At 41.9% G+C, this 24,121-nt stretch overlaps 1 protein-coding gene and 1 pseudogene across 6 annotated transcripts in view; one reads left to right on the top strand and one right to left on the bottom strand.

Annotated features, from left to right (window-relative positions):
* The window catches only part of Bmpr1a (bone morphogenetic protein receptor type 1A), a 95,579-nt gene extending 78,517 nt beyond the window's left edge, over positions 1 to 17,062 (top strand). For 2 of the 6 annotated variants that reach the window (XM_087589202.1, XM_087589201.1), the window contains exons 8-14: positions 105 to 249; positions 3,571 to 3,763; positions 6,832 to 7,129; positions 12,168 to 12,343; positions 13,270 to 13,400; positions 13,486 to 15,031; positions 15,915 to 17,062. In XM_087589202.1, the coding sequence (XP_087445328.1) occupies positions 105 to 249; positions 3,571 to 3,763; positions 6,832 to 7,129; positions 12,168 to 12,343; positions 13,270 to 13,400; positions 13,486 to 13,611 (1,069 nt within the window). In that variant the 3' untranslated portion in view covers positions 13,612 to 15,031; positions 15,915 to 17,062. 6 annotated transcript variants of the gene reach the window in all.
* Tenol-ps1 (T-enol, pseudogene 1) lies at positions 4,527 to 5,916 on the bottom strand (annotated as a pseudogene).
* Positions 17,063 to 24,121: the final 7,059 nt, after the last annotated feature.

Here is a 24,121-nt window from a genome sequence, read left to right as displayed (position 1 = left end):
TTTCCCCCCTGTGGTAAAGATTGATTAGGTTGCAATTCCTCCTGGAGGCTCAGGGTACCACAGTGGTCCAATTTTAAAGTAGATTGTTCTCTGCTTTTTTAAAGACATTACTGTAAGAGTATCTCAAGCAGAGGTCGTTACAACCGTGACTTGGAACAGGATGAAGCATTTATTCCAGTAGGAGAATCACTGAAAGACCTGATTGACCAGTCACAAAGCTCTGGTAGTGGATCTGGATTACCTTTATTGGTAAGCCCAAAGCCTCTTACAAATACGAATGTTGTGTCGATGAAGACGTGACGCCGTTGGTAAGTCGGCATCGTGGTTATTGCAGATTAGGAGATAATAGATAATTTTTTTTCTCACGTAGTAATACAAGAAGAAGTTAATTAAAAATAAGAAATTTGAGCCAAGAAGAACAGGATGGGCAAGATAAAGCCATGAGTAAGAAGTCTAATAGTTACATAAAATGTTAGGATATGGAGGCCTGTGTAAGCGCAGGGTAGCTATGTATTTTGCTCTAAACTTTAACAGTCACGGTGAGAATAGAGCCATCTTTGAATGCATACAATATGATTATGTAAGAAATGTAAGATTTGCTATACATAAACCTGCTGCAGCCAGTGCTTAGCCAGTTTGCAGAATACAGTCATTATTTCAGCTTTTACCGAATTTACATACACGGGCAACTTGAAGATGATAGTCTGGAAACAAAGTTAAGTAGTATTATTTAAGAGTATCCAAAAGCGCTGGGGATTTAGCTCAGTGGTAGAGCGCTTACCTAGGAAGCGCAAGGCCCTGGGTTCGGTCCCCAGCTCCGGAAAAAGAAAAAAAAAAAAAGAAAAAGAAAAAGAGTATCCAAAAGCATAAAATATTTTAAAAACAATCTTAGCAAATTTATACGTTATAAAATTTGTACATTGAAAATTATTAATTGTTGACGTTAATGGAGACCTAAAGAGATGGAAGCGTTTACCTGTTCATGACTGAGGCAGTACTGTCAGTGTCAGGTAGCCTCCCATGGGAGCACGGTTTCATTTCAATCCCAATAGAAATCAGACTTTAACGGAAATAGATGGGCAGATTTATTTAAAAAAAAAAAAAAACTGAGCTGAAGTTGTTTGAAAAGAGGGCAAAGGACTAACTACATGGCTTCTGGCTTACTTTAAAGCTACTGTGGTTAACAGGGTAAACTTAATGTAAAATTAAACTAGAAAAACCTCCAGAGGAGTTTTTAAGAAATGTCATTGTGACTTCTTATTGCATCAAAAGCATTCACAGCACTTGTGAGGCATAAGCAGGCAGGGCTTTGTGAGTTCAAAGACAGCCAGAGCTATAGAGACACTGTGTTTCAAAACAGCAACAAAAAAGAACCAAAATTGAAAGATGAGTCAGTTAACAGCTCCAGCTTCGTATTTTTAACTGGACAGGAGATTTGAGCAAGAGTCAGAGTGGCCCTGACATGAGCTCATTGCATCATGGAGGACTTGCAGATCAAATGCACCAAGGCCTGAGAGAATATCGTAGACTTTATACATAGCTGTTGAAAATGCGAAGTGATGAAAGGTGACTAGCAAGTTAAGCATAAGCTTTCTTTTTTATATTTATTTTATTTTTATTTTTCTTGAGACAATTTCTCTGCGTAGTCCTGGCCTGGAACTTGGTCTATAAGCAGATTAGCCTTAAACTCAGAGATCTGCTGGCCTGTACCTCCCAAGTGCTGTGATTAAATGTGTGTGCAAGCTTACCTTGTATACAACAAAACAGTTCCTCTGTTATTTACCCCAGAGATGGGAAAATGTGTTTACTCAAAAGACCTGAAGGTGGCTGTCCATAGTAAATATAGTCTAATAAATAAATTACAAATAGTCTGAAAGCCCACCAATTTGGCAAATGTATAAACAAATTATTACACATTCATTAATGTTTAGAAACAAATCAATAACAATAGAGATGATTTCAAAGGCACTTTATGCTTAGGGGGAAAGCAACCAGATACAGAAAACTACATAATGTATCTATTTATCTGACTCTAGGAAAAATAAAACTGTAGGACAAAAATGGATAAGTAATGCCAAGACAACAGGAAGGAATTAATAATGAAAGTGGGAATTGTTTTAGGAAGTGGAAATACTAAGTCGTAAATGAGATTTTGGTAATTAGATGGCTAGGCATTTAACAGAACATACTGCTCAGTCTTAAAAAGGGATACATTTTATTCTATATATAAGTTATATTTGAATAACCCTGGCTTTAAAACACTACAGTCTAATGCTAAGTGGTCATGATGTAAACCAGTTCAGCTTTGCATAGTTCCAGCCTCAGATACAGCGTTGTTTTTCATTTAAAATTACTAGTAGTCTGAAGATGAAAGATGAAGTATATACTTCAGGTCTTAGTCCCAATAACTACCTGTGTTCTGAGCCAGAAACAGAATTTAAACGAAGTTGTGTATAAAAACAAAACTGTAATTCTGACAAGTACAGCCAAGGAGGTAGAGAATAAGCTTGTTGAAGCTAGACAAGCAGCACTCTACAGACAATTAGGCCTGCAGCAAGAGCCGTGAAGAGGAGGAGAAGCAGGTGCATTCAGACATGTGAAGCAGGGCTGAATCTGCCTGGAGGTTCTAGGAGGTAGCAGAGCTGCTTCCCTACCCTTATGAAGACCAGTCCTCCTCTATCTGGGGAGGTTTCAAGAGGGATCCAGTGGAGGGGGCGAGTGGAAGAGGTGCCTGTTTGGACATCCAGCTCAGCGGAATTAATCCTGGCAGTTAACCTGGTGATAGATGTGTCATAGCCAGATCAGCCGCCCAGTCAAATGATTGTGAGAGCCAGAAGTGGATGGCTCCAAGGAAATCGCATCTTCAGACACAGCAGGACTGGTGTACATAGGACTTCAGAGACTAACCATGTGCGCAGCCTCAGACAAAACCTCAGCACGGAGAAGAGGAAGTAGACATACAGCTCACCTCTGACCAAACAAGACCTGGGAGGAATTTGGGGAGGGAAAGGAATGATCAAAATATACTGTATAAAGAATCAAATTCTTAAAATTGTTAGAATAAGGAGAGTGTAGGTAAGTAGTGAAAACTGGGGCGGTGTCAGATCAGCTAGGATCTTGGAGGCTGAGTTGAAGGATTTTAATTATCATTTAGATTTCGTTGCATAGTAAATCACCTTTAACTCAGTGGCTTGAAGCCAAAAACATTTATTATTTCTCATAATTATGAGTCTGTTAGAAAGTTTGTTTTCGAGACTTGTGCAGCAATTGATAAACTATATCCCAGTTCATGGGGTTGACAGTTGGCGCGGTGCTTCATGAGAGCAGAAAGATAGGCAGGTTAAGATACACAGCGTCTGTGAGGACTACTTGTTGTACATTTACTACTCTGTAGTCCAAGGCCCAAGAGTGTGGGCAAGGAGAGCTCCCAGGGTGGCCGGCTAACCAGAGTGCGTGTTCACTGCTGCTTTTGCATGCTGTACACACTGGGGCTGTTTGGATATGCCAGGCTTTCTAATGGGATGACCTTAAAGGGTTCTTTTCATAAACTCTGTTTTTGTTTCTGTATAGGTTCAGCGAACTATTGCCAAACAGATTCAGATGGTTCGGCAGGTTGGTAAGGGCCGGTATGGAGAAGTATGGATGGGTAAATGGCGTGGTGAAAAAGTGGCTGTCAAAGTATTTTTTACCACTGAAGAAGCTAGCTGGTTTAGAGAAACAGAAATCTACCAGACGGTGTTAATGCGTCATGAAAATATACTTGGTGAGTATCCTACAAGTTCCTCATTCTGGCAAGGTTCTCAGGGTGCACAGGAGAGCCTGCCATGTGCATATGGATTCAAATGTTTATGTAGCTAAAGGCAATCTAGTAGAGTTCACAGTGAACTAGAACTCTTTCCTGGATGCCGAGAAAGCATCTTCCTGCTCTAAACAACATTGAGCTTTAGAAGGATGGAAAAGGCTGCTTTACTGGACTTGTGGACTAATGGGAGCCAAGTGTTTGGCAGAGAACTTCAGTGCTTTTCTAGGGTAGCTTTAACTGCGTCGACCTTTTCCCTTTCGTCATTAGAAAAACCCAGTTCTGACCTTTTTTATTTCCAGTGTGTGACTTTATTGTGTTTTTATACCTAATACATCTTCCTCTCACCACCACCTCATTATAGAGTGGTGAAGTGCTATCTAATCGTTAGAATGGGGACAGATCTAGCTTTTCTGAGTTTTCTTTTCAGCTGCTACTTCATTATCTCTCTCTTTTTTCGGGGAGCGGGGATGCAGTGGGGAGGATCCCTGGTTCTTTATTAAAACCATTTCTTCTCAGTAGTGTTTTTCCATGGAGGGTGGAGGGTCCTGCAACAGTTCCAGAAGATTTCCTTGGTTTCAAAGGTGACTTTGCATATGACCAGGAGTTCTTCCCAAGATGGGAGGCTTAGCCAGTTGCAGAAGAGGGGCTTTGAGGTTTTTACTGAGGGGTATAGTGGGAGAGGCTGAGAGGCCGGGAGAGCGCAGTACTAGGGAAGGACTTGAGCTTATCCTCCAGTTGTCAGGCTGTTGGGGAATGCTCCCTTTTCACAAAGAGATGGCAGAAGGTGTGCCTTGGTTTGGGTTTGATTTCTGTCAGAGCGGGTGTCAGTGCTTCGGGTCTTGGTGAAGAACACATATCCAGATATCTGAGTGCCTTGGTCTTTTGCCTGCTTTTCCTTGTTGAGCATAGGATTCATATGGGAGCGAGCAGTAAACAGTGCTTCATCTGCAAGTTCTGTGCTGATTCAGGTCAGGATTTCTTCAGATCGGCATAATGAGGCTTTCTGCCCTCCACTTAAGGAGGTGGAAGCTTGAGATGACCAGATGTCCTTCTTGTCCCCACTTCTGGCAGATATAGATGCTATCCTGCAAATGTCTGTGGGAGTTCTATAGTTCTGTTGCTAAGAGACTGGAGATTCTGGAATTCTCATCTTTTAATTTGTAAAGTGCATTGCCCATTGCCATGTACAGACATTTATGTTCATTTCCTGTGGCTACTATAAAAAAATTGTCATAAGCTGAGCGGTTTTGTTTCTGTTTTTGTTTTTTTTTTAAGATTTATTTATTTTATGTATATGAGTGCACGGTAGCTATCTTCAAACACACCAGAAGAGGGCATCAAATCTCATAGATGGTTGTGAGCCACCATGTGGTTGCTGGGAACTGAACTTATGACCTCTGGAAGAGCAGTCAGTGCTCTTAACTGCTGAGCCATCTCTCCAGCACAAGCTGAGTGGTTTAAAACATCAGAAGTATGGGTGAGTGTGATGGTACACACCTTCAATCCTAGCACTCAGGTGGATCTCTGAGTTCAGAGATAACCTGGTCTACAGAGTGAGTTCCAGGATAGCCATTGCTACACAGAAAAAAAAAATAGAGGAGGGTGTTGGGGGGAGATGGTTTACTGTTGAAGGGGTTGACTAGTTGGTTGGAACCTGAGTGTAGAATGTATTTAAAGAGTGAAGTTTGATGGTAAGATATGGACGGTGGAGATTCTGTTTAGACTCCTGGAACTCTGACCAATAGCCTAGCCTACCTGGCAGGGTTCCAGGCCAGTGAAACACTCGGGTCTCAAGAGTTGTAAGCAGGAGAGGAATGACCCCTCAGGTCATCCCTGACCTCCACATCTACTCACACTCTTATGTGTACGTGTTACCTGTGCACACATAAAAAAAGGGGAGCGACTGACCATCCCCTCAGCTTTAGGATCCAGAACTTTAAAATGAAGCTGTTGGCAGGACCATGGCCTCTCTGCAGGTTCCTTCCTGACTGAAGGGGTCATTAGTGTCCTTGGACTTACAGACAGCCCTCCTCTCAGTACTTCATAGAGTCTTTCTGACCACGTCATACAGAGGGACACTGATGCGGGGATTTGCACACAGTCTTCTCATGCATGGCTTCATGGAAATGTAATTTTATCTACAAAGACCCTTTTTCCAGTGTAACTTAAAATATCTATTTTTCAACTTGAAATTGAGAGCTTTTATTTTGGGGGTTCAGGGGTAGGGTTTTTTGTTCTTTTCCTGGCCATTAAATAGTCTTCCTCTGTAGCTCTGGCAGCCTTAACTCATTCAGTCTTCCTGCCTCTGTCTCCTGAGTACTGGGATCACAAACTTGTGCCACCACTCCCTGGTAAAGAACCTTTTCAAGAGAGAGTCATGTAGGCAAATAGCACTTGCAGGATATCGTATAATAAATATATGGTTTTTCTTAGTCATATTATTATCACTGCTGTGATCAATGTCAGGGTTGTCATGTTAGCTGTATGTGGTAGCACATGCCTGTAATCAATCCCAGCACTCAAGAGGCTGAGTGGGGATGACCACACGTTTGAATATAGCCTGGACTACATAGCAAAACCCTGTGTTTAAAAATACTGTAAATCTAGACCTGAAAGATGGCCCAGTGACTAAGAACACATACTGTCCTCGCAGAAGGCCTGAACCTGAGTGTGATTCCTAACACCCACGTTAGACAGCTCACAGCCGCCTGCAGCTCCAGCTCTAAGGGATTCAACAGCCCTCTGATCTCCTTCACACACACACACACACACACACACACACACACACACTCACTCACTCACACATACACACTCACACACAAATTAAAAATACTGTACATTTATTGTAAAACTGTAGTGATGTGTATAAATCATAGGAAATGAGTCCTTGGTGATACTCTCAAAACATTTTGCCAGCCAGGTTAGGATAGTACTTTGTGTACATAGTAGCAGTTCATTCCCAGTGTCCTGATCAGTAACTGCCTGGTGTCTCTGCACACAGCTAACCTCTGAACTCTCTAACTAAACAGGTTTTATAGCTGCAGACATTAAAGGCACCGGTTCCTGGACTCAGCTGTATTTGATTACTGATTACCATGAGAATGGGTCTCTCTATGACTTCCTGAAATGTGCCACCCTGGACACCAGAGCCCTACTCAAGTTAGCTTATTCTGCTGCCTGTGGTCTGTGCCACCTCCACACAGAAATTTATGGCACGCAAGGCAAGCCTGCAATTGCTCATCGAGACCTGAAGAGCAAAAACATCCTTATTAAGAAAAATGGTAGTTGCTGTATTGCTGACCTGGGCCTAGCTGTTAAATTCAACAGGTAAATGATTCTTTGGAAATTCTTTTAATATCTGTCAGGTATTTATCCTCAGGTTTGGTTGTTTCTTTTTCTTTTTACAAAGCTGCATATGACTGTACTTCTCTGGGGATTGTTATGGATTGAACCTGAGGTCTCACGAGTGCTAAGCACACCCTCTGCGGCTAAATGGCCTCCCAGCCTCTGCGTGATTGTTGACTTCCTTTTTTAAGCCATAAGATGCTTTATTTAAATAAGATGCTTTTATTTCACTTTACCTTTACTTGCTCTTTTTGCAAATATAGTTGTCCATGTTAAATATAAAGTAACCTAAATAATGGGCGTTAGGTTTGCTTCCAGTTCCTCTGTGTTTCTAAAAAGGTTATGAAGCTGGGAGTGGTGGGACGCACCTTTAGTCCTAGGACTTGGGAGGCAGAAACAGGTGAATCTCTGGGTTCCAGGACAGCCAGGGCTATACAAAGAAACTCTGTCTCAAAACACAAAGCAAAACACCACAACAAAAATGGGTATTACGAACATTATTGAATTTTATGAATATAAGTCTATTCTTGAACACTTGCATAAATATTTTTGTTGGGGGCTGGAGAGATAGATCAGCGATTAAGAGCACCCGACTGCTCTTCCAGAGGTCCTGAGTTCAATTCCCAGCAACCACATGGTGGCTCACAACCATCTGTAAAGAGATCCGATGCCCTCTTCTGGTGTGTCTGAAGACAGCTACGGTGTACTCATATATATAATAAATGAATAAATAAATCTTTGAAAAAAAAGTTTTTTTCTTTTTTTTTTTTTTCTTTTTTTCGGAGCTGGGGACCGAACCCAGGGCCTTGTGCTTGCTAGGCAAGTGCTCTACCACTGAGCTAAATCCCCAACCCCGAAAAAAAATGTTTTTTAAAAAAAAATTTTTTTTGTTGGGGTTCAGGAGTCCTCCCACAAACCACATGCATCAACACTGATCTCAGTCAGACAGGGATAGTTTATTGAGCACACACCACAAGATTGATCGATCACAGTTTGGGAGCTAAAGCTAAGTACCCCAAACCTTTCCCAGGACTAGCTTAGAGGTTAAAACTACAGTGAGCTCATGTGCAGGTGCCTTGACTCAAGGTATTTTAGACAAAGCAATTCATATTAGCCTTGAATTTGATGGGTCCTAAGTGAAGCTATGGTTGTGGAATTTCCTTTTTTTTTTTTAAGATAATTTATTTAATTTTATTTTATGTGTGCTGGTATGAGACTTTCAGATCCTTTAGAACTGGAGTTACAGACAGTTACAAATTGCCAGGTGGGTGCTGGGATTTGAACCTGGGTCCTTTGGAAGAGCAGTTTTCTTAACTACTGAGCCGTCTTTCCAGCCTCCCTGGAATCTCTTAAGATTAACAAACCTCATAACATGCAGAGCATAACAGGGTCTGTGGTCAGCACGACCCTGCTCGAGTCAGGTTATTTCTCTGTGTCAATGATGGGCAGGTGTGTTATAGCAACATTGTGAAATAGCTGGCAGGCATGGGACAAAATGGCTACAGCTATGCCAGGTGGGCAAGCCTCATCAATTTTTATTCATAATAGATTTCTAGATAAGGGAGGCTCCTGGAGAGTTTCCACATAGTTACTTATGGCATATTGTAAAATAGTGCTTCAGAATGGTATTGTGTGTGAAAATAGGGGAAGATAATTAGGCACTTTCTTTTGATGTTGTTAGTTTTCCAAAACAATTAGAACTATAAAAATTTCAAGGAACTGTTGAAGCAGTTGTTTCACATTTCAGAATTCATTTAAAGCCAAAAAGTAAAAATACTAGTTTACTTACTAGTGGAGGGACTAGAGAGATGACTTAACAGTTAAGAGCACTTACTTAAGCTCTTACAAGGACCTGGGGTCAGTTCCTAGCACTCACATCAAGCTTCTCAAAACTACCTATAATTCCAACTCCAGGGCATCCGGCCTTCACAGACCTGCAGTCACTTGGAACATGTGGCCTCATGCGGGTGCACATACATGCACATAGAGAATGAATAAGTAATTGTTTTGTTGTTGTTCATTTTGAGGCAAGGACTCACTTTGTCACTAGGCTGATCTGGAACTCTGTGGACCAAGTTGACCTTGAACTCACAGAGGTTCTCTTGTGCCACCACACCTGGCTTTTTTTTTTTTCTTTTCTTTCTTTCTTTTTTTTCTTCTTTCTCTCTTTTTTTCTTTTGTAGCAGCAGCAGTAGTAATTAAAATTGTATGGGGCATCTTCTTGGTCATTAGCAGTGTTCTTTTTGTTGTTTTGAGGGGAAGTTGTTATAAATTCTAAGATTTTCTTTCCCAGCCCTGGCTCCCAGAGTGACAACTCTGAGATTAATTATTTATTATTAAATGCTTAGGCTATAACCTTAGGCTCATTCCCTGACTAACTTATTTAGTCTATTCAAACTGTGCTGTGTCTACCACTTGATTAGTTACCTCTCTTTCAGTCCCAGCCTGCGTCTTTCTTCATGGTGCTCTCAGTGTCTAGTTCAAATCCTTCTTGTGCCTCTCTTTAGTCTCCTTTTGTTCTCTATTTCCCAGAATCCTCCCCTTCCTGCCAGTGTCCTACCTATTTCCTACAAAAGCTGATTGCCATAACAAATAAATCTTTTTTAAAAAGCAAGTTTAGTTAGTTGTTGTTTGGGGTGTGTGTGTGTGTGTGTGTGTGTGTGTGTACACGTACATGTGTCTATATATGGGGGTGTTTTGTTTTTCAAATCAGAGTTTCTCTGGGTAGCCCTGACTGTCCTGGAATTGACTCTGTAGACCATCAGGCTGGTCTCAAATTTATATCCCCCACCTCTGCCCCCCAACTGCTGGGATTAAAAGTATGCACCACGACTCCTGGTTTTATTTTTATGTTTATGTATATATTGCATGCATAGATGTCTATATTCCACATTCAAGCAGTTCTCCAGAGGTCAGAAGATGACTGGAACGGGAATTACAGGTGGTAGGTAGTAAGCCACTGTATAGGTGCTAGAAATTGCACCCAGGTCCACTGGAAATGTATCAAGTACATTTAACTGCTAAACTATCTTTTCCAGTCCCTACTCCATTGTTTTTAATTCATCCTCACGTGAGTTTTCAGGACTCCTGTGAGCATGCAGCCTGATTCTTGCCAAGATAGAATACAAGTAGCCTCTTGCCTAAGTTTCTCTGTAACTTCATGAGCCAGGCCTCCGCTGTGTACCTTTCTCTCAGCATTCTGGTCTTCCCACTCCCATGAGGAAGCTCCGTAAGTCTGCAGGCTCCCCTGGCACGTCAGTCTAGACGCTTCCACATTGTCCCCATAGTAACTAAAGGCATAGCAACCATATCGTCAGGTGTATTGTAGCAACAGCCCCACCCCTCCTTTCTGTGTGCTATTGACTGTTGCACATGCAGAAACTACAGGAGGACCTCCAAAATCCTGTTTTTATCATTCTAGTATTCCCTTGAGAAAGGGTCTCTCACTAAACTAGGAACTAGCCAGGTGGCTGGAAGCCCCAAGGAACCTTTTCTCTCTCGTACCTCCATGGCACGGATGTTACTGATGGCACACCCAGCTTGAGGGCTAGGGATTAAACTCAGGGCCTCCTGCCTGTGTAACAAGTATTCTTACCAGTGAGCCTTCCCTTAAGAACCAACTTCATACATTGTTTCATGTTGCTGTGACAAAATATGACAAAAGCACCTTTTGTCTTTAGCCTTTAATGGCTAAACTATGGTGCCAGCCTAACAAAAGCAACTTTTAAGGAAGGAAAGAACTTATTTTGCTCATGTTCTCAGGGTGTAGTCCATCGGGATAGGGGAAACATTATTGGGGGAGTATGAGGTCACATTGTGCTGTAGTAAAAAAGCAGAGAGAGTTGAATGTGAAGTGGGGGTTCTCTTGTTTCTCCTTTTAACATTTTTATTCAGGAATTGAAGCCCACAGGATAGTATCACCTCATTCAAGGAGATCTGTCCTTCCTCTACTGAATTTCTCTGGAAATGCCCTCAGAAACAGCACACCTCCACCCCTGCCCCACCCCCATCCCTGGTTGCTTCCAAATCTAGTCAAGATGACAATGAAAATTAACCATCAGAGATGTTTTATAACAAAATACAATACCTTGTACTGGTTCCACTGGAAAGTGGTTTCTAGAACTTTCCAGTCGCAGTAACAAAACATTTATGTCTTCAAGTCTAAAATTCAGTGCAAACCCCAGAAAAGTAAAAAGTCATTTATTACTGACTATGTAGATATTACTTTGTTTCTAATATAAATAAATTGGATCCATGAGAAATAAATTTCAATTCTGCATTTTAATGTTAAACTTGTTATATAAAAATGTTGAAAATAAATTATTTTTCTTTTATTTTTATACTCAACTTCTCAGATATAATTACCTGTTCTTGTACTTGTCTTATATAAAAAATATTGTCATCCTTTTTTTTTTTCTTTTTTTTAAGATAGGGGCATATGTAGCCCAGGCTGGACTGGAACGAGACATTTAGCCAAGGATGACCTAGAAATTCTGGTCATCCTGCCCTTACCTCTTCAGAGCTTAGTGTTAAGGTGACAAAAATGACTCACCACACTGGACTTAGGTGGTGCTGGGGGCGGAACTTGGGCCTCCTGTGTCTATACAGACGAGCGCTACACCAGCCGGGCCTCACTGGTGTTACCTCTGATAAAAACAGCTGCTTTGGTGACAGGTCTCAGCTGAATCTACGAAAGGTGTTTGTAGTAATCCAGTTTAGTGTGAAAGGTTGGTCAGCGATCTGTGGCAGACATGGTTCCAACGTCAGAATGACTGTCCCAGCTCCTGCTTGGGATGCTATGTAATATCAGCATTATGTAACATTAATTCTATAAAGGACTCATAACATTACATAACATTAAATCTGTAAAGGACTCGACTTCTAACACATCTGCCTTCAAGAGTTGATAGTAAAGAGTATAAGAATTTACATGTCCTCGACAGAAAAATATTTATAAGGATGTACAGAGATGAAGTGTTGTTTGGTCCTCTACTTGACCGCTGTCTTCCTCCTGTCTTAGTGACACAAATGAAGTTGACATACCCTTGAACACCAGGGTGGGCACCAGGCGGTACATGGCTCCAGAAGTGCTGGACGAGAGCCTGAGTAAAAACCATTTCCAGCCCTACATCATGGCTGACATCTACAGCTTTGGTTTGATCATTTGGGAGATGGCCCGTCGCTGTATTACAGGAGGTAGGGATTTGAACAGTGTTTCTAACTGTATTCGTTTACTTGTCGATTAAAAAATAATTACCTAATTTATATGTCACCTATGTCAGGGTTTCCCAGGACCACTCTCAAACCCTCTGGTTTCATCAGAATTATGCACATAGTTGTCTAAGGGGAAAGATGCCAAGAGCAGTCCTCAGAAAATGCAGGTTTCCAACAGCTCTCTTCAGTCTCTTCAGGGAGAGAGAGCATGCTTGGTTTCTCCCTTCCCTCAGCCAGCTGTGACAGGGTGAAGTGTTGTCGTCAGGGAAGCTCGGTGTGCCTGCCATGTCTGTTGGCTCTGCTAGTGTGTACCCCAACTCCAGCCTCTCAGAAGAAGGCGGATACAGCATGACAGCACTGTCTGCAGTGACCATCAGCCAGAGGGCACGCAGAGTGCCTCACATTCGGGTCCTAGACAGTAGGCAAGGCTCACCACAGTTTCCTTTGTAAGAGCAGAAGTGGGCCTGCTTGGTGAGCAGTCTTTCTCTTGTAGCAGAGAGTAATAAAGACACTCACAAGTAGGAACAGAGATGTAAATAGACATTTACACTAAAATGCCTTTAAGAAAGATCGTGGTCTCGTTTCCTTAGTTTTAAGTGTTTCATTACTAGTAGCCCAGGCTGGCTTCAAATCACAGCCCTCTTTTCTCAGTCTCAAGTGCTCTACCCACAAAGAAACACTGTCATTGCTGATAGACTTTCATTCTGTCAGAGGTAGGGGGAATAATGGGTCATAAATAATAGAAAAATATATATTTATTATTAAAAATGAGCCATTCAGATTGTGTTTCTTCTTTATGTAGGAACCAGTTGTTAGTCCCACAGTTCAGTGGGAGATGCTCTCTACGTCGACCGAGAGCTGTTGCACGGCTGTGACTTTGCTCACTGTTGTTTTCTCACTCCCTGCAGGAATCGTGGAGGAATATCAATTACCATATTACAACATGGTGCCTAGTGACCCATCTTATGAAGACATGCGTGAGGTCGTGTGTGTGAAACGCTTGCGGCCAATCGTCTCTAACCGCTGGAACAGTGATGAAGTAAGTTGGAGCCAAGTCCCTGTAAAGTGATCAGCGAGTGCGGGTTACTCCATGCTCACCACACTCTGTTTGCGTTTCTCTTTAGTGTCTTCGAGCCGTTTTGAAGCTGATGTCAGAATGCTGGGCCCATAATCCAGCATCCAGACTCACAGCTTTGAGAATCAAGAAGACGCTCGCAAAGATGGTTGAATCCCAGGATGTAAAGATTTGACAAACAGTTTTGAGAAAGAATTTAGACTGCAAGAAATTCACCCGAGGAAGGGTGGAGTTAGCATGGACTAGGATGTCGGCTTGGTTTCCAGACTCTCTCCTCTACATCTTCACAGGCTGCTAACAGTAAACCTTTCAGGACTCTGCAGAATGCAGGGTTGGAGCTTCAGACATAGGACTTCAGACATGCTGTTCTTTGCGTATGGACAGCTTTGTTTTAAATGTGGGCTTTTGATGCCTTTTTGGTTTTTATGAATTGCATCAAGACTCCAATCCTGATAAGAAGTCTCTGGTCAAACTCTGGTTACTCACTATCCTGTCCATAAAGTGGTGCTTTCTGTGAAAGCCTTAAGGAAATTAGTGAGCTCAGCAGAGATGGAGAAAGGCATATTTGCCCTCTACAGAGAAAATATCTGTCTGTGTTCTGTCTCTGTAAACAGCCTGGACTATGATCTCTTTGGGATGCTGCCTGGTTGATGATGGTGCATCATGCCTCTGATATGCATACCAGACTTCCTCTGCTGCCATGGGCTTACAAGACAAGAATGTGAAGGTTGCACAGGACGGTATTTGTGGCCAGTGGTTTAAATATGCAATATCTAATCGACATTCGCCAATCTCATAAAAGCCATCTACCTTGTAACTGAAGTAACTTCTCTACCAACTTTATTTTTAGCATAATAGTTGTAAAGGCCAAACTATGTATAAAGTGTCCATAGACTCGAACTGTTTTCCTCCAGTCACCATTTTGTTTTCCTTTTGGTAATTATTTTTGTTATATAATTCCTCCTATCCAGAATTGGCGCTCACTGTCTTGAACCATACTTTGAAAGAAATGCCTCTTCCTGGAGTCTGCCTTACTGCATCTGATCACCATGTGCATACCTCTGATCAAATTCTGGAGTCTTTGTTCTCGGTACCTCTTAAAAAGGGAAATTGTGTATCATGTGTAGTGTGCTTTTATTTTCAAAATCTTCATAGCCTTTATTCTAGCCATTTTTACCTACATACTCATTCTGTACAAAACAGCTCACTCGGGTCTCACGGCTGATCCTCAGTGGAAATGATTTAAAGTAGAGCTGTGTACGAATTTCAGAATTCATGTATTTAAAAACTTCACACTAACACTTTACTAAGATATTGTCTCATATCTTTTATGAGGATGTCAGCTGATTTTTCAATGACTATAAATGTATCTTAGCTATCTAAATCTTTTGAAATTTGGTTTTATAATTTCTGGTCCCTAACTTGTGAAGACAAAGAGGCAGAAGTACCCAGTCTACCCACATTTACACTGAACATTATTAAATAAAAAAATGTATATTTTATAGAGGCCTTGTTATCTCAAAGAACAGTTCTGGTTAAAACTTATTATACCAATATCATACTATTGAGATGTTTATTCTAAGCAAACAAGCCATGTGACATTGTTTCTTTGGATAAAACAAACTAAAGATGGTTATATCAAAACATAGATCGATTTAAATTAAATGGGAGGCAGGTAGGGCATGTGTCCATCTGTCCATCTACAGACATGACTAAACTTAGTAAAGTACCTCAGATCATATTCCACAAATTTGTTTTCCTGTTTTGTTTAATGAGTCTCATCTACTGTTCCTCAGCCCTGAGAACACTGAGGTCTGATTTTACATGTTTAAATTGTGTGTGGAGGCCACTGTAATGACTCTTGTCTACTTAGCGTGCTCTAAGGAAAGGCCATCAGGAGTTAATTGTAAGGCAGGCAGCAAGTGCTCCAGTCATTGCCTTCCCACACTGCCATCACTGCGCTTACGCAAATGGCAAATGCTGCTGTCTTTCCTTATTTGGCTTCCCAAAATCGAAAGTTTCATTAAATTTACTGTGTTCTCCTCCCCCTCTTACTCTTAAATTTAAAATTCAGTAAGTGAAATATTTAAGAGTGCATCAGACCTTTGGCCAGTGAGAAAATGCTCAGTAGGTAAAGACACTTGCTGCCAAGCCTGCGAGCCTCAGTTCAGACTGCGGACACAGTGACGGGAGGGCGCCAACTACCGTCCAGTTATCCTCTGACTTCCACACACTCCATGGCATGCCCGCTCCCCGAAACACACACCATTCACTCCACATTCTCAAAAGTAATTTAAGGAAAAAAAAAATAGAACCCTCTGTGTTAATGTATTAAGTATTATGTAGTTACTTAATTAACAACTTGTAAATATCTGGAAACTATGATTTGGTCCCTCTTTGAATCTAGAGTTTAAAAAACACATGGCTAAAGTCAGCCATCCTTTAATATTTAATTATTTAAAGGATGGCTGATTTTAGCCATGTGTTTTTTAAATATAAAAGCCCCAAACCCCAAACTGCTTAAATATATACCAAGTAATCCAGGAAGACATCATACGTGGTTTGTATGACCAGTAGTTCTCTAGTACAGAGCATGTTAAGATTTGCCCCAGCCTGATTCTGTGAGGTTTCTACAGCACTCAGTAATGTTCTGAGTATAAAGTCTGAACTGATTACTCTGGAAATATTCTAACAAAAGATATTTTAGTCAGAGAGCTATGTTCCCCTTCCAGTGTCTAGAACCTTTTCTAAGCCTGTAAGTCACCTTTTGCTGTCATCAGCTGTTGTCCTGGAGTGTGCCAGTTTTCATTTATTCATCCTAATAATAGTCAATGTGTTCTTCTTTTTAGATGTTTTTCTTGTTTAGAATAAAAGGAATAATTTTTCAAGAACCATACATCTCTGATTTGGCCTAAGGTCAAATTGGATATTGGGTACTCTACTCCAGGGCAGATTTCAAAAGTGATACACTTGTCTTTTCAGATCTGTATTGTTTTGAAATGTTTCCAAAGGCCTAAGATAATTTCAACAGAAGTGTCACTCGTGAAAAGAAACGTGGTGTAGCCCTTGTGGTAATAACACAAATTGACTTGAGTCAGAGGTTAAGACAGTTACAGTTATCTCGCCTCCGGGCTGGAAGAGGCATGAAAACAGGGCAAGCAGAACCTGATTCTCTGGGGTCCTGTATGAACCCACAGGGCATGGGAAGGATCGTTCCATAAAGAAAGCCTGTATGGACGGCTTTTGCAAAGAGTTAGATGTAATACTGTAATTTTAGGTTCTGCTCTGTACTTCCTTTCAGTGGAATTATTTAAGCTCTTTAGTGACCTTTGTTTTTCCCACTTAAAAACTAAAATGTAGCATATGTTGTATAAAATGAAAATATTAATGACTTAGGGAGATTGTACATAAGGCATTGACAGGTTAAAAAAAAGCATTTTTATTATGCAATTGTAAAACACCAAAAATATAGATTCATCTTTGATATGTAACACACTAAATGTATTTTGTACAGCATCTGATTTAAAAGGTGCCTTATTAAGTTTACCATTAATTGCTTTGTTCTATATACAGATTATGTCCAATGTATCATTTTTCAGTAAATAACCTTATTTTAGTATACTTCAGCGATGTGTTTTGTGATACTGTTCTTGGATTTATCGTGTTTCAGAAGTTAACTGTTGAGATTTTATAAGTAATTTAGCGTACAGTCGTACATTCCCGAGCATGCATTTCAGCTCTGGAAACCTGGCAGGAGCATGGCCAGGTAAGTGCCCCATGCTTGTCCTTTATGTAGATGTTGAACCTACCTTAATGAGGGGGTTTTTTTCCTTCTATACAAAGAAAAAAAACAACATCGTTTTCTGATTATAAAAATGTGTGTTTATGACAGAACATTGGGAAACAGGAAAAGCATAAGCAAATAAACTACTCCATTTTATTGCCAGACACCACTATTTACATTTGAATGTTTTTCTCCTTTTTTTTTTTTCCATGACATTAAGGTCGTGATATTCATTATGTGTCAGTTGAAGACACCATGCATTGACTGGGCATGGTGGTGCACACCTTTGATCCCAGCACGTGGCAAGCAGAGGCCAGCCTGGTCTACAAAGTGAGTTCCTGGAAAAGCCAGAGATATACAGAGACACTCGGGCTTGGAAAAGAAAAACACCAAATACATATCCATTCCATTCTATTTCATTCCCACAAAAGAAGACCTTAAAATTAGCTCAAATCCTGTGCCTCCCAAGCAGTGAGGACTTGAGATGCATACCGTAGAGCCTTAAAAATGTCACCTTCGGGGCTGGGGATTTAGCTCAGTGGTAGAGCGCTTGCCTGGGAAGCGCAAGGCCCTGGGTTCGGTCCCCAGCTCCGGAAAAAAGAACAAAAAAAAAAAAAATGTCACCTTCAAGCCATGTCATATTTTCTGTGAGTTCAAGGCCAGCCTACACAGTTTTAGGACAGGAACCTGTCTCAAAAAAAAAAAAAAAAAAGAAAGAAAGCAGAGGAAATAACTTATTTCTGTGACCTTTTTGTTATTTTAATCATTTTTTTGTGATTTTGCTTTTGTTTTCAGAAGAAGATAGAACTTGGTCTTGCTTGTAGCCCAGGCTAGCCTCAATCTCTGTGTTCTAGCTCTGAACTGTAGCTTCATTCCCTTCACAATAAGACACATATTGAGCATCATTGTACATAAACCCTATTTTCTCATAGATCCTAAATGCAGATATGTATGTTATAACTTTATTAAAGGAAAGGTACGGCTCTTGGTATTGTCCTATCATCAAACACCTTTCGTTTTTACTGTACCGGTAGTATGTTCTTCAAGGCTTTTTATTCTGTTTGATAAGGTCCCCTAAAGTGTCCTTGCTGACTGAGACTTGCCACCTGCCCTGAGCTCCTGTCTGCACTGAGTTCCTGTTAGGAGGCAGGACTTGTTTCCTTCTTAAAGACTCAACTCTCGTTTATGTCACTCCTTGACAGCATGCTTAGAGTATACAGCTCATTTCTCGTGAATGTAGACAGTATTCGTTTCTCTTCCTTGTGACACAATTCTGAATAGTCAGCTCGAGAGGAGAGCTGTGTTTTTTTTTTTTTTTTAAAGATTTTGTTTATTGTATATGAGTACACTGTAGCTGCCTTCAGACACACCAGAAGAGGGCATCAGATCCCATTACAGATGGTTGTGAGCCACCATGTGGTTGCTGGGATTTGAACTCAGGACCTCAGGAAGAGCAGTCGGTGCTCTTAACCACTGAGCCATCTCTCCAGCCCGAGAGCTGTGTTTTAATTCAGTGTGACAGAGAAGGCTTGGCAGCTGGGCGTGGTCCTCCACTTCTGTTAGGTCACGATTCAAGTTTCCCCAGACTCAGAACTAGCTAGGGGATAGCTTATTCATTAAGTTTGTTTCATAGTCATAAAGACTTTGATCCCTAGAACCTGTGCAAAAAAAAAACCAGACATGGTGGTCTGGGGTCTGAGGTGGAAGATAGATCTCCAAGACTCACTGGCCAGTACCCCTTGTCTCCTTAGGCCAGTGAGGACCAGAGTGGCTCTCAGCAGACACAGCAGCTTACAACCATCTGTAACCAGTTCCTGGAGATTTAACACCCTCTTCGGGCCTCCTCCCTTTCCTTCTTTCTTTCTTTCTTTCTTTCTTTCTTTCTTTCTTTCTTTCTTTCTTTCTTTTCTTTCTTTTCTCTCTCTCTCTCTCTCTCTCTCTCTCTCTCTCTCTCTCCCTTCCTTCTTTCTTTCTTTCTTTCTTTCTCCCCCCCCCCCCCCCGAGCTGTGGACCAAACCCAAGGCCTTGTGCTTGGTAGGCAAGCACTCTACCACTGAGCTGAGCTAAATCCCCAACCCCCTGGTCTCCCTTTCTTAAGTGTATTTGTATCTGTTCACCAAGTATGTGCCAAAAGAGGCCAGAAAAAGGTGATGGACCTGGATTCACAGGTGGCTATGAGTTTTGATGCAGATGCTGTGAACCAAACCCAGGTCTTCTACAAAAGCAGTGCTGGTTTTTAGCAGCTGAGCTAGCTCCCCAGCATCAGCACCTTCCTTTATTTCTTGAAATGGAGTTTCTATGTGGCCTGGCGCTAAGCTGGGGCCCTCCTGCTTTAACTTGACAAGTACCTAGGACTGCGGGTGAGCGCCGTCAAGCCCAGCTCCTATGAGATTATCTTCCGGATGTCTCCAATAGCCCTGTCTATGTTCCGTCCTACCATGTTTTTAACCCATGTACTGTTTTTTTTAAATGCCAGATCTAACAGTTTTTAAATAATTTTCATCTTCAGGAACTTATAAATAGAAGGGATCCCATTCACCCTTCATGCAGTTCTCATGAACTTAACATTTTGCATAACTACTGTGTGGGGTGTACTTGGGAGGTCACAACAGCATGTCTGAACGTGCACTGTGCTGTTCAGAGTTGTTTGGAGTAAAGAACTTGTGTCCTCTGGAGACTTCAAGAATATTTTATTAACCAATTATATGTAGTGATCAAAATTAGGAAAATTGGCATTGATACCATAACAACAGTCAACAATACCATGACCTGCAGGCTTCATTCAAGTCTTTCCAGTTCTAGTAAAGGCCTCATGCGTGTGTGTGGCATGCTTTGGATAGTGTAATGTATTCAGTTCTTGGGTCTCAAGATAAAACATGTTTTAAGTTACGTTTTGTGGGGAGGTGGGCCCGAATCTTCAAGCTGCCTTTGAATTTGGCCGTCCCATTTCTGCCTCTTGAATATTGGCACATCTATATATAACATTCATCCTGGTGAGATGCCATGGCCTCATGCATCATTAATGCCAGAGCCAACCACTTGTTTACGATGTGTCTTAGGGTTCCCTGCAGCTGTGATAAAATGTATTGAAACCAAACGTAACTTGGGAAAAGGGGGTTATATGACTTACACTTCCACATCACAAATCTATCATGAAGGAAGTCAAAGCGGGAACCTGGAGGCAGGAAATGAAGCAGAAGGCACGCAGGAGTATGGCTAACTGGCTTGCTCCCCATAGCTTATTCAGCCTGCTATTTTAGTAACATCTAGGACCAGTTTCCCAGGGTTGGCATTGCCCTCAGTGATCTGGGCCCACATACATCAATCATTAATCAAGAATACACACCACAGGGGCTGGGGATTTAGCTCAGTGGTAGAGCGCTTACCTAGGAAGCGCAAGGCCCTGGGTTCGGTCCCCAGCTCCGAAAAAAAGAACCAAAAAAAAAAAAAAAAAAAAAAAAGAATACACACCACAGATTAACTCTTAGGCATTTTCCCAGTTAGGAATCCCTCTTAAATGACTAGCTTGTGTCAAGTTAACAGAAAGCTCACCAGGGCACCATGGTTGCTTGTTTCTGTAAAGCTGCCATTCTGTTTGTGTGAGTACATTGTTGGGGGTGCTTTGGACGTGAACTACACAGGACTTGTGTCAATGGTTGCTAAGTGACTTTATGATGCCATCATCCATCTTCACTTTCCATTGACAGGGTGTGAGGAAGTGCTCTCTTTACATAGATTACCAATATGGACTTCTGGGTTCCATTAGGTCGTTGTGCTTTGATGCTTAGGTTGACACTTGTCTACAGGGAGCTGAGTCATGAACCCTCTTGACTCATGCTCAGATTTCACACTTATTTGAAACATTGGGAGGTCTGAGCCACCAGCTTCAAGGTTGGATGGGGTTTAAAAGTAAGCCCTAGTGGCAATGTCTTAGGACTCACATTGCTGTGAAGAGAAACCACAGCCAAGGCAACTCTTACATAAGACATTTAATTGGGGCTGGTTATGGGTTCTGAGATTCAGTCCATTATCATCATGGCTGGAGGCATGGCAGCATCCAGGCAGGCACGGTGCTGGAGGAGCCGAGAGTTCTTCATTGTATTCAGACACAAACAGAAGACTGGCATCCTCATGTAGCTAGGAGGAGGGTCTCAAAGCCCACACCCACAGTGACACACTTCACCTACTCCAACGAGGCCACATCTATTAGTCCCACTCCTGGGCCAAGCATATTCAACCACCACAGGCAATTAAGTGTGGTTTCTACTTTTCCTGAGGCTGGTGGTGTAGCTCAGTAGTAGTAGAGGATCTGCCTACCAGATATGAGCCAACACACATTTTTAGAAAACACTAACTTTTTCTAGAGATGTTTATATTCCCAATAATTGTTGACTTGAGGGTCTTGTTCATGACTACTTCTCCACAAATGTTTGACAAGGAATATAGCTGTTCATCTTTGCATTAACCTGTCCCTCATTGTCTCCCTATGATGGGACAATACCAATTAGAAAACAAAAGCAGTCCTCTTGCCTGCTCCAATGAAACATTCCCTACACATTTTTTTTAACCTCCTTCCAGAGAGTTCTGCCATTGGAGTTTTCCTGAGAAAGGACGGGAAGTTCAGGCTAAAGCAGGGTGAAACGCTTTCATGCTTTTGACTTAAGATGAACCCTAAAATATTTGCGAGGCCTTTAAGAATGCCTCTATCACCACCCTACCCCTGGAACCCTGGGCCTCGTGCATGCTATCAAAGGCTCTCCCACTGTGCCGAACACATCTAGCAATCTCATCTTAGACTGTGAGTCCGCAAGACGGTGATTATCTAGCTATGATATGGTGATCATGACTCATGTAAGGTCACCTGTGGTTCAGCTCGCTGCCTTCAGGTCTGAAGCTGACCTGTATTGGCCTTAGGACTGGCTATATAGTTCTTGTTCTGCCCCATAACTCCCAAGTGATTTGGAATGGTTTAAGATTGAGACTCTATAACAATCCTAATAGGGGTTAGAATTCTATATTGCTATATCATTCTGTAATAGGCCTTATTTTCTTTCTATCTTCTCAAAGAATCATGAGGCCATCTTGATGTGGTGCTCTTACATAGTTTTTCAGGAGCCACACAAGTGTTTTTTTTTTTTTTGTTTTTTTTTTTTTAAAGATTTATTTTATTTATTATATATAAGTACACTGTAGCTGTCTTCAGATACACCAGAAGAGGGCATCGGATCTCTTTACAGATGGTTGTGAGCCACCATGTGGTTGCTGGGAATTGAACTCATGACCTCTGGAAGAACAGTCGGGTGTTCTTAACCACTGAGCCATCTCTCCAGCCCGCCACACAAGTGTTTTAAGCTGCCCTGGGTCAGTACCATGTCTACCTGGAGGGCACTGGGAACATCTCCTGACATCATGTATCTTAAAACAGACGAGACTCCATCAAAAGAGGCCCTGGGGAGATGGGTCAGCTGGTAAATTGCCTGCCATGCCAGCATGAGGACCTAAAATCGGCTCCCCAGAACCAGTGTAAAAAGCAGGGTGCAATGTGTATCTGTAATCCCAGCAGTGGGGGTGGGGACTGCGGGGAGATTTCAGGAGCCCATTGACCAGGCAGCCTAGTGAAACTAGTGAGGTCCAGGTCCAGTGAGAGACCCTGCTTCCAAAAATAAGATGGGAGGTGACTGAGTAAGATGCCCAGTCAACTTCTGGCTTCCATGAGCACCCACACACATGCACATAACCAGATGGACACATACATCACAGCCACCTACACAAGCATGTTTGTATTCACACATACATACAATGTTTACTGAACTGTCTGTAAAAAGGCACATTTGGCTTGACCGTGAAGGCTTTGTAAAATGTAATCAGGCGTGTTTTATGACAGAAAGCACTCTTGCTAAAAGGACCATTATTCCTCCTCACTCCAGATACATCCAGAGTTACCTCATACAGCGGCGGTGGAAGACCAGACCCACTAGTGCTTTTTACTTACTGCCTTTCTATGGGGGTTGGCAACCCATAGTGCTTTGTGGTGGAACTGATTCACACTGTATTCTATGCTAGAAACTCTGACTGGAAGTCTTTAATGGTGAGACTACATTACCCTAACATTACCATAACATTGTCCCTCAGAAGGGACAGGCCAGTGACAGCAACATGGAGCACAAGAAGCTAGCCAGGTCTGCTGGCAACAGATGGCCTGCCACACACAGGTCACCCCAGACTTTGATCTGGGGTAACCCAACCACACATACCCTGGTCCAGAAATAGTATTGATAAGGGAGAGCACTACTGAGCTGGTCAAGGTTCAGAAACATGTCTAAGATCAGGGAGGTCCAGAGAGCTGGATCAGAGGTGTTAGCTTAACCAGCTCCCTACGGACGGACTGACGTTAAGCAGAATTGTGGCTTAGCTCATGGTCAGCCTTCAGTGACAGAGCCTTCTGGCCTACTGTCCATCAAACAGTGAGGTACTGATGCCTGTATAAGTAAATTCTGAAGGTTAATTATTTGAATTAAGGCCTCCAGCAAGCAATGAGAATTCCTAGGAACCCATTACCCAGTCAAATCCCATTGGAAGTGGAAAAGAGCATCTTCAACCAAGACTGAGTACTACCAAAGCCTGCTTTGTTTCCCGATGGCAGTGTGGCTGCTTTCTTGAGCTGACTGTAGGGTATAGTGACTTGTAAACCACATATATATGATCAGGAAGAACTGTGTCACTGCCTGGCAAGAAGGCCCCTCAATAGTCTACGCAGCACGTAGACTATCGTGCTAGGATTAATATTCCTAGTTGAAGGCAATATACCAGAAGTGACAAGTCACTTTTCCCCTAGTTTCATTCTGTCCCGTTCCCCCAAGTGCTTCACCAAATGTTTCCCCTTCCAACAGTGAACAAGGTG

The sequence above is a fragment of the Rattus norvegicus genome, chromosome 16 (assembly GCF_021556685.1).
Source record: "Rattus norvegicus strain SHRSP/BbbUtx chromosome 16, alternate assembly SHRSP_T2T, whole genome shotgun sequence".
In the NCBI taxonomy this organism is placed as follows: domain Eukaryota; kingdom Metazoa; phylum Chordata; class Mammalia; order Rodentia; family Muridae; genus Rattus; species Rattus norvegicus.
Note: the sequence above shows the minus strand (reverse complement) of the source record. Positions and strands in the feature narration are given on the sequence as shown.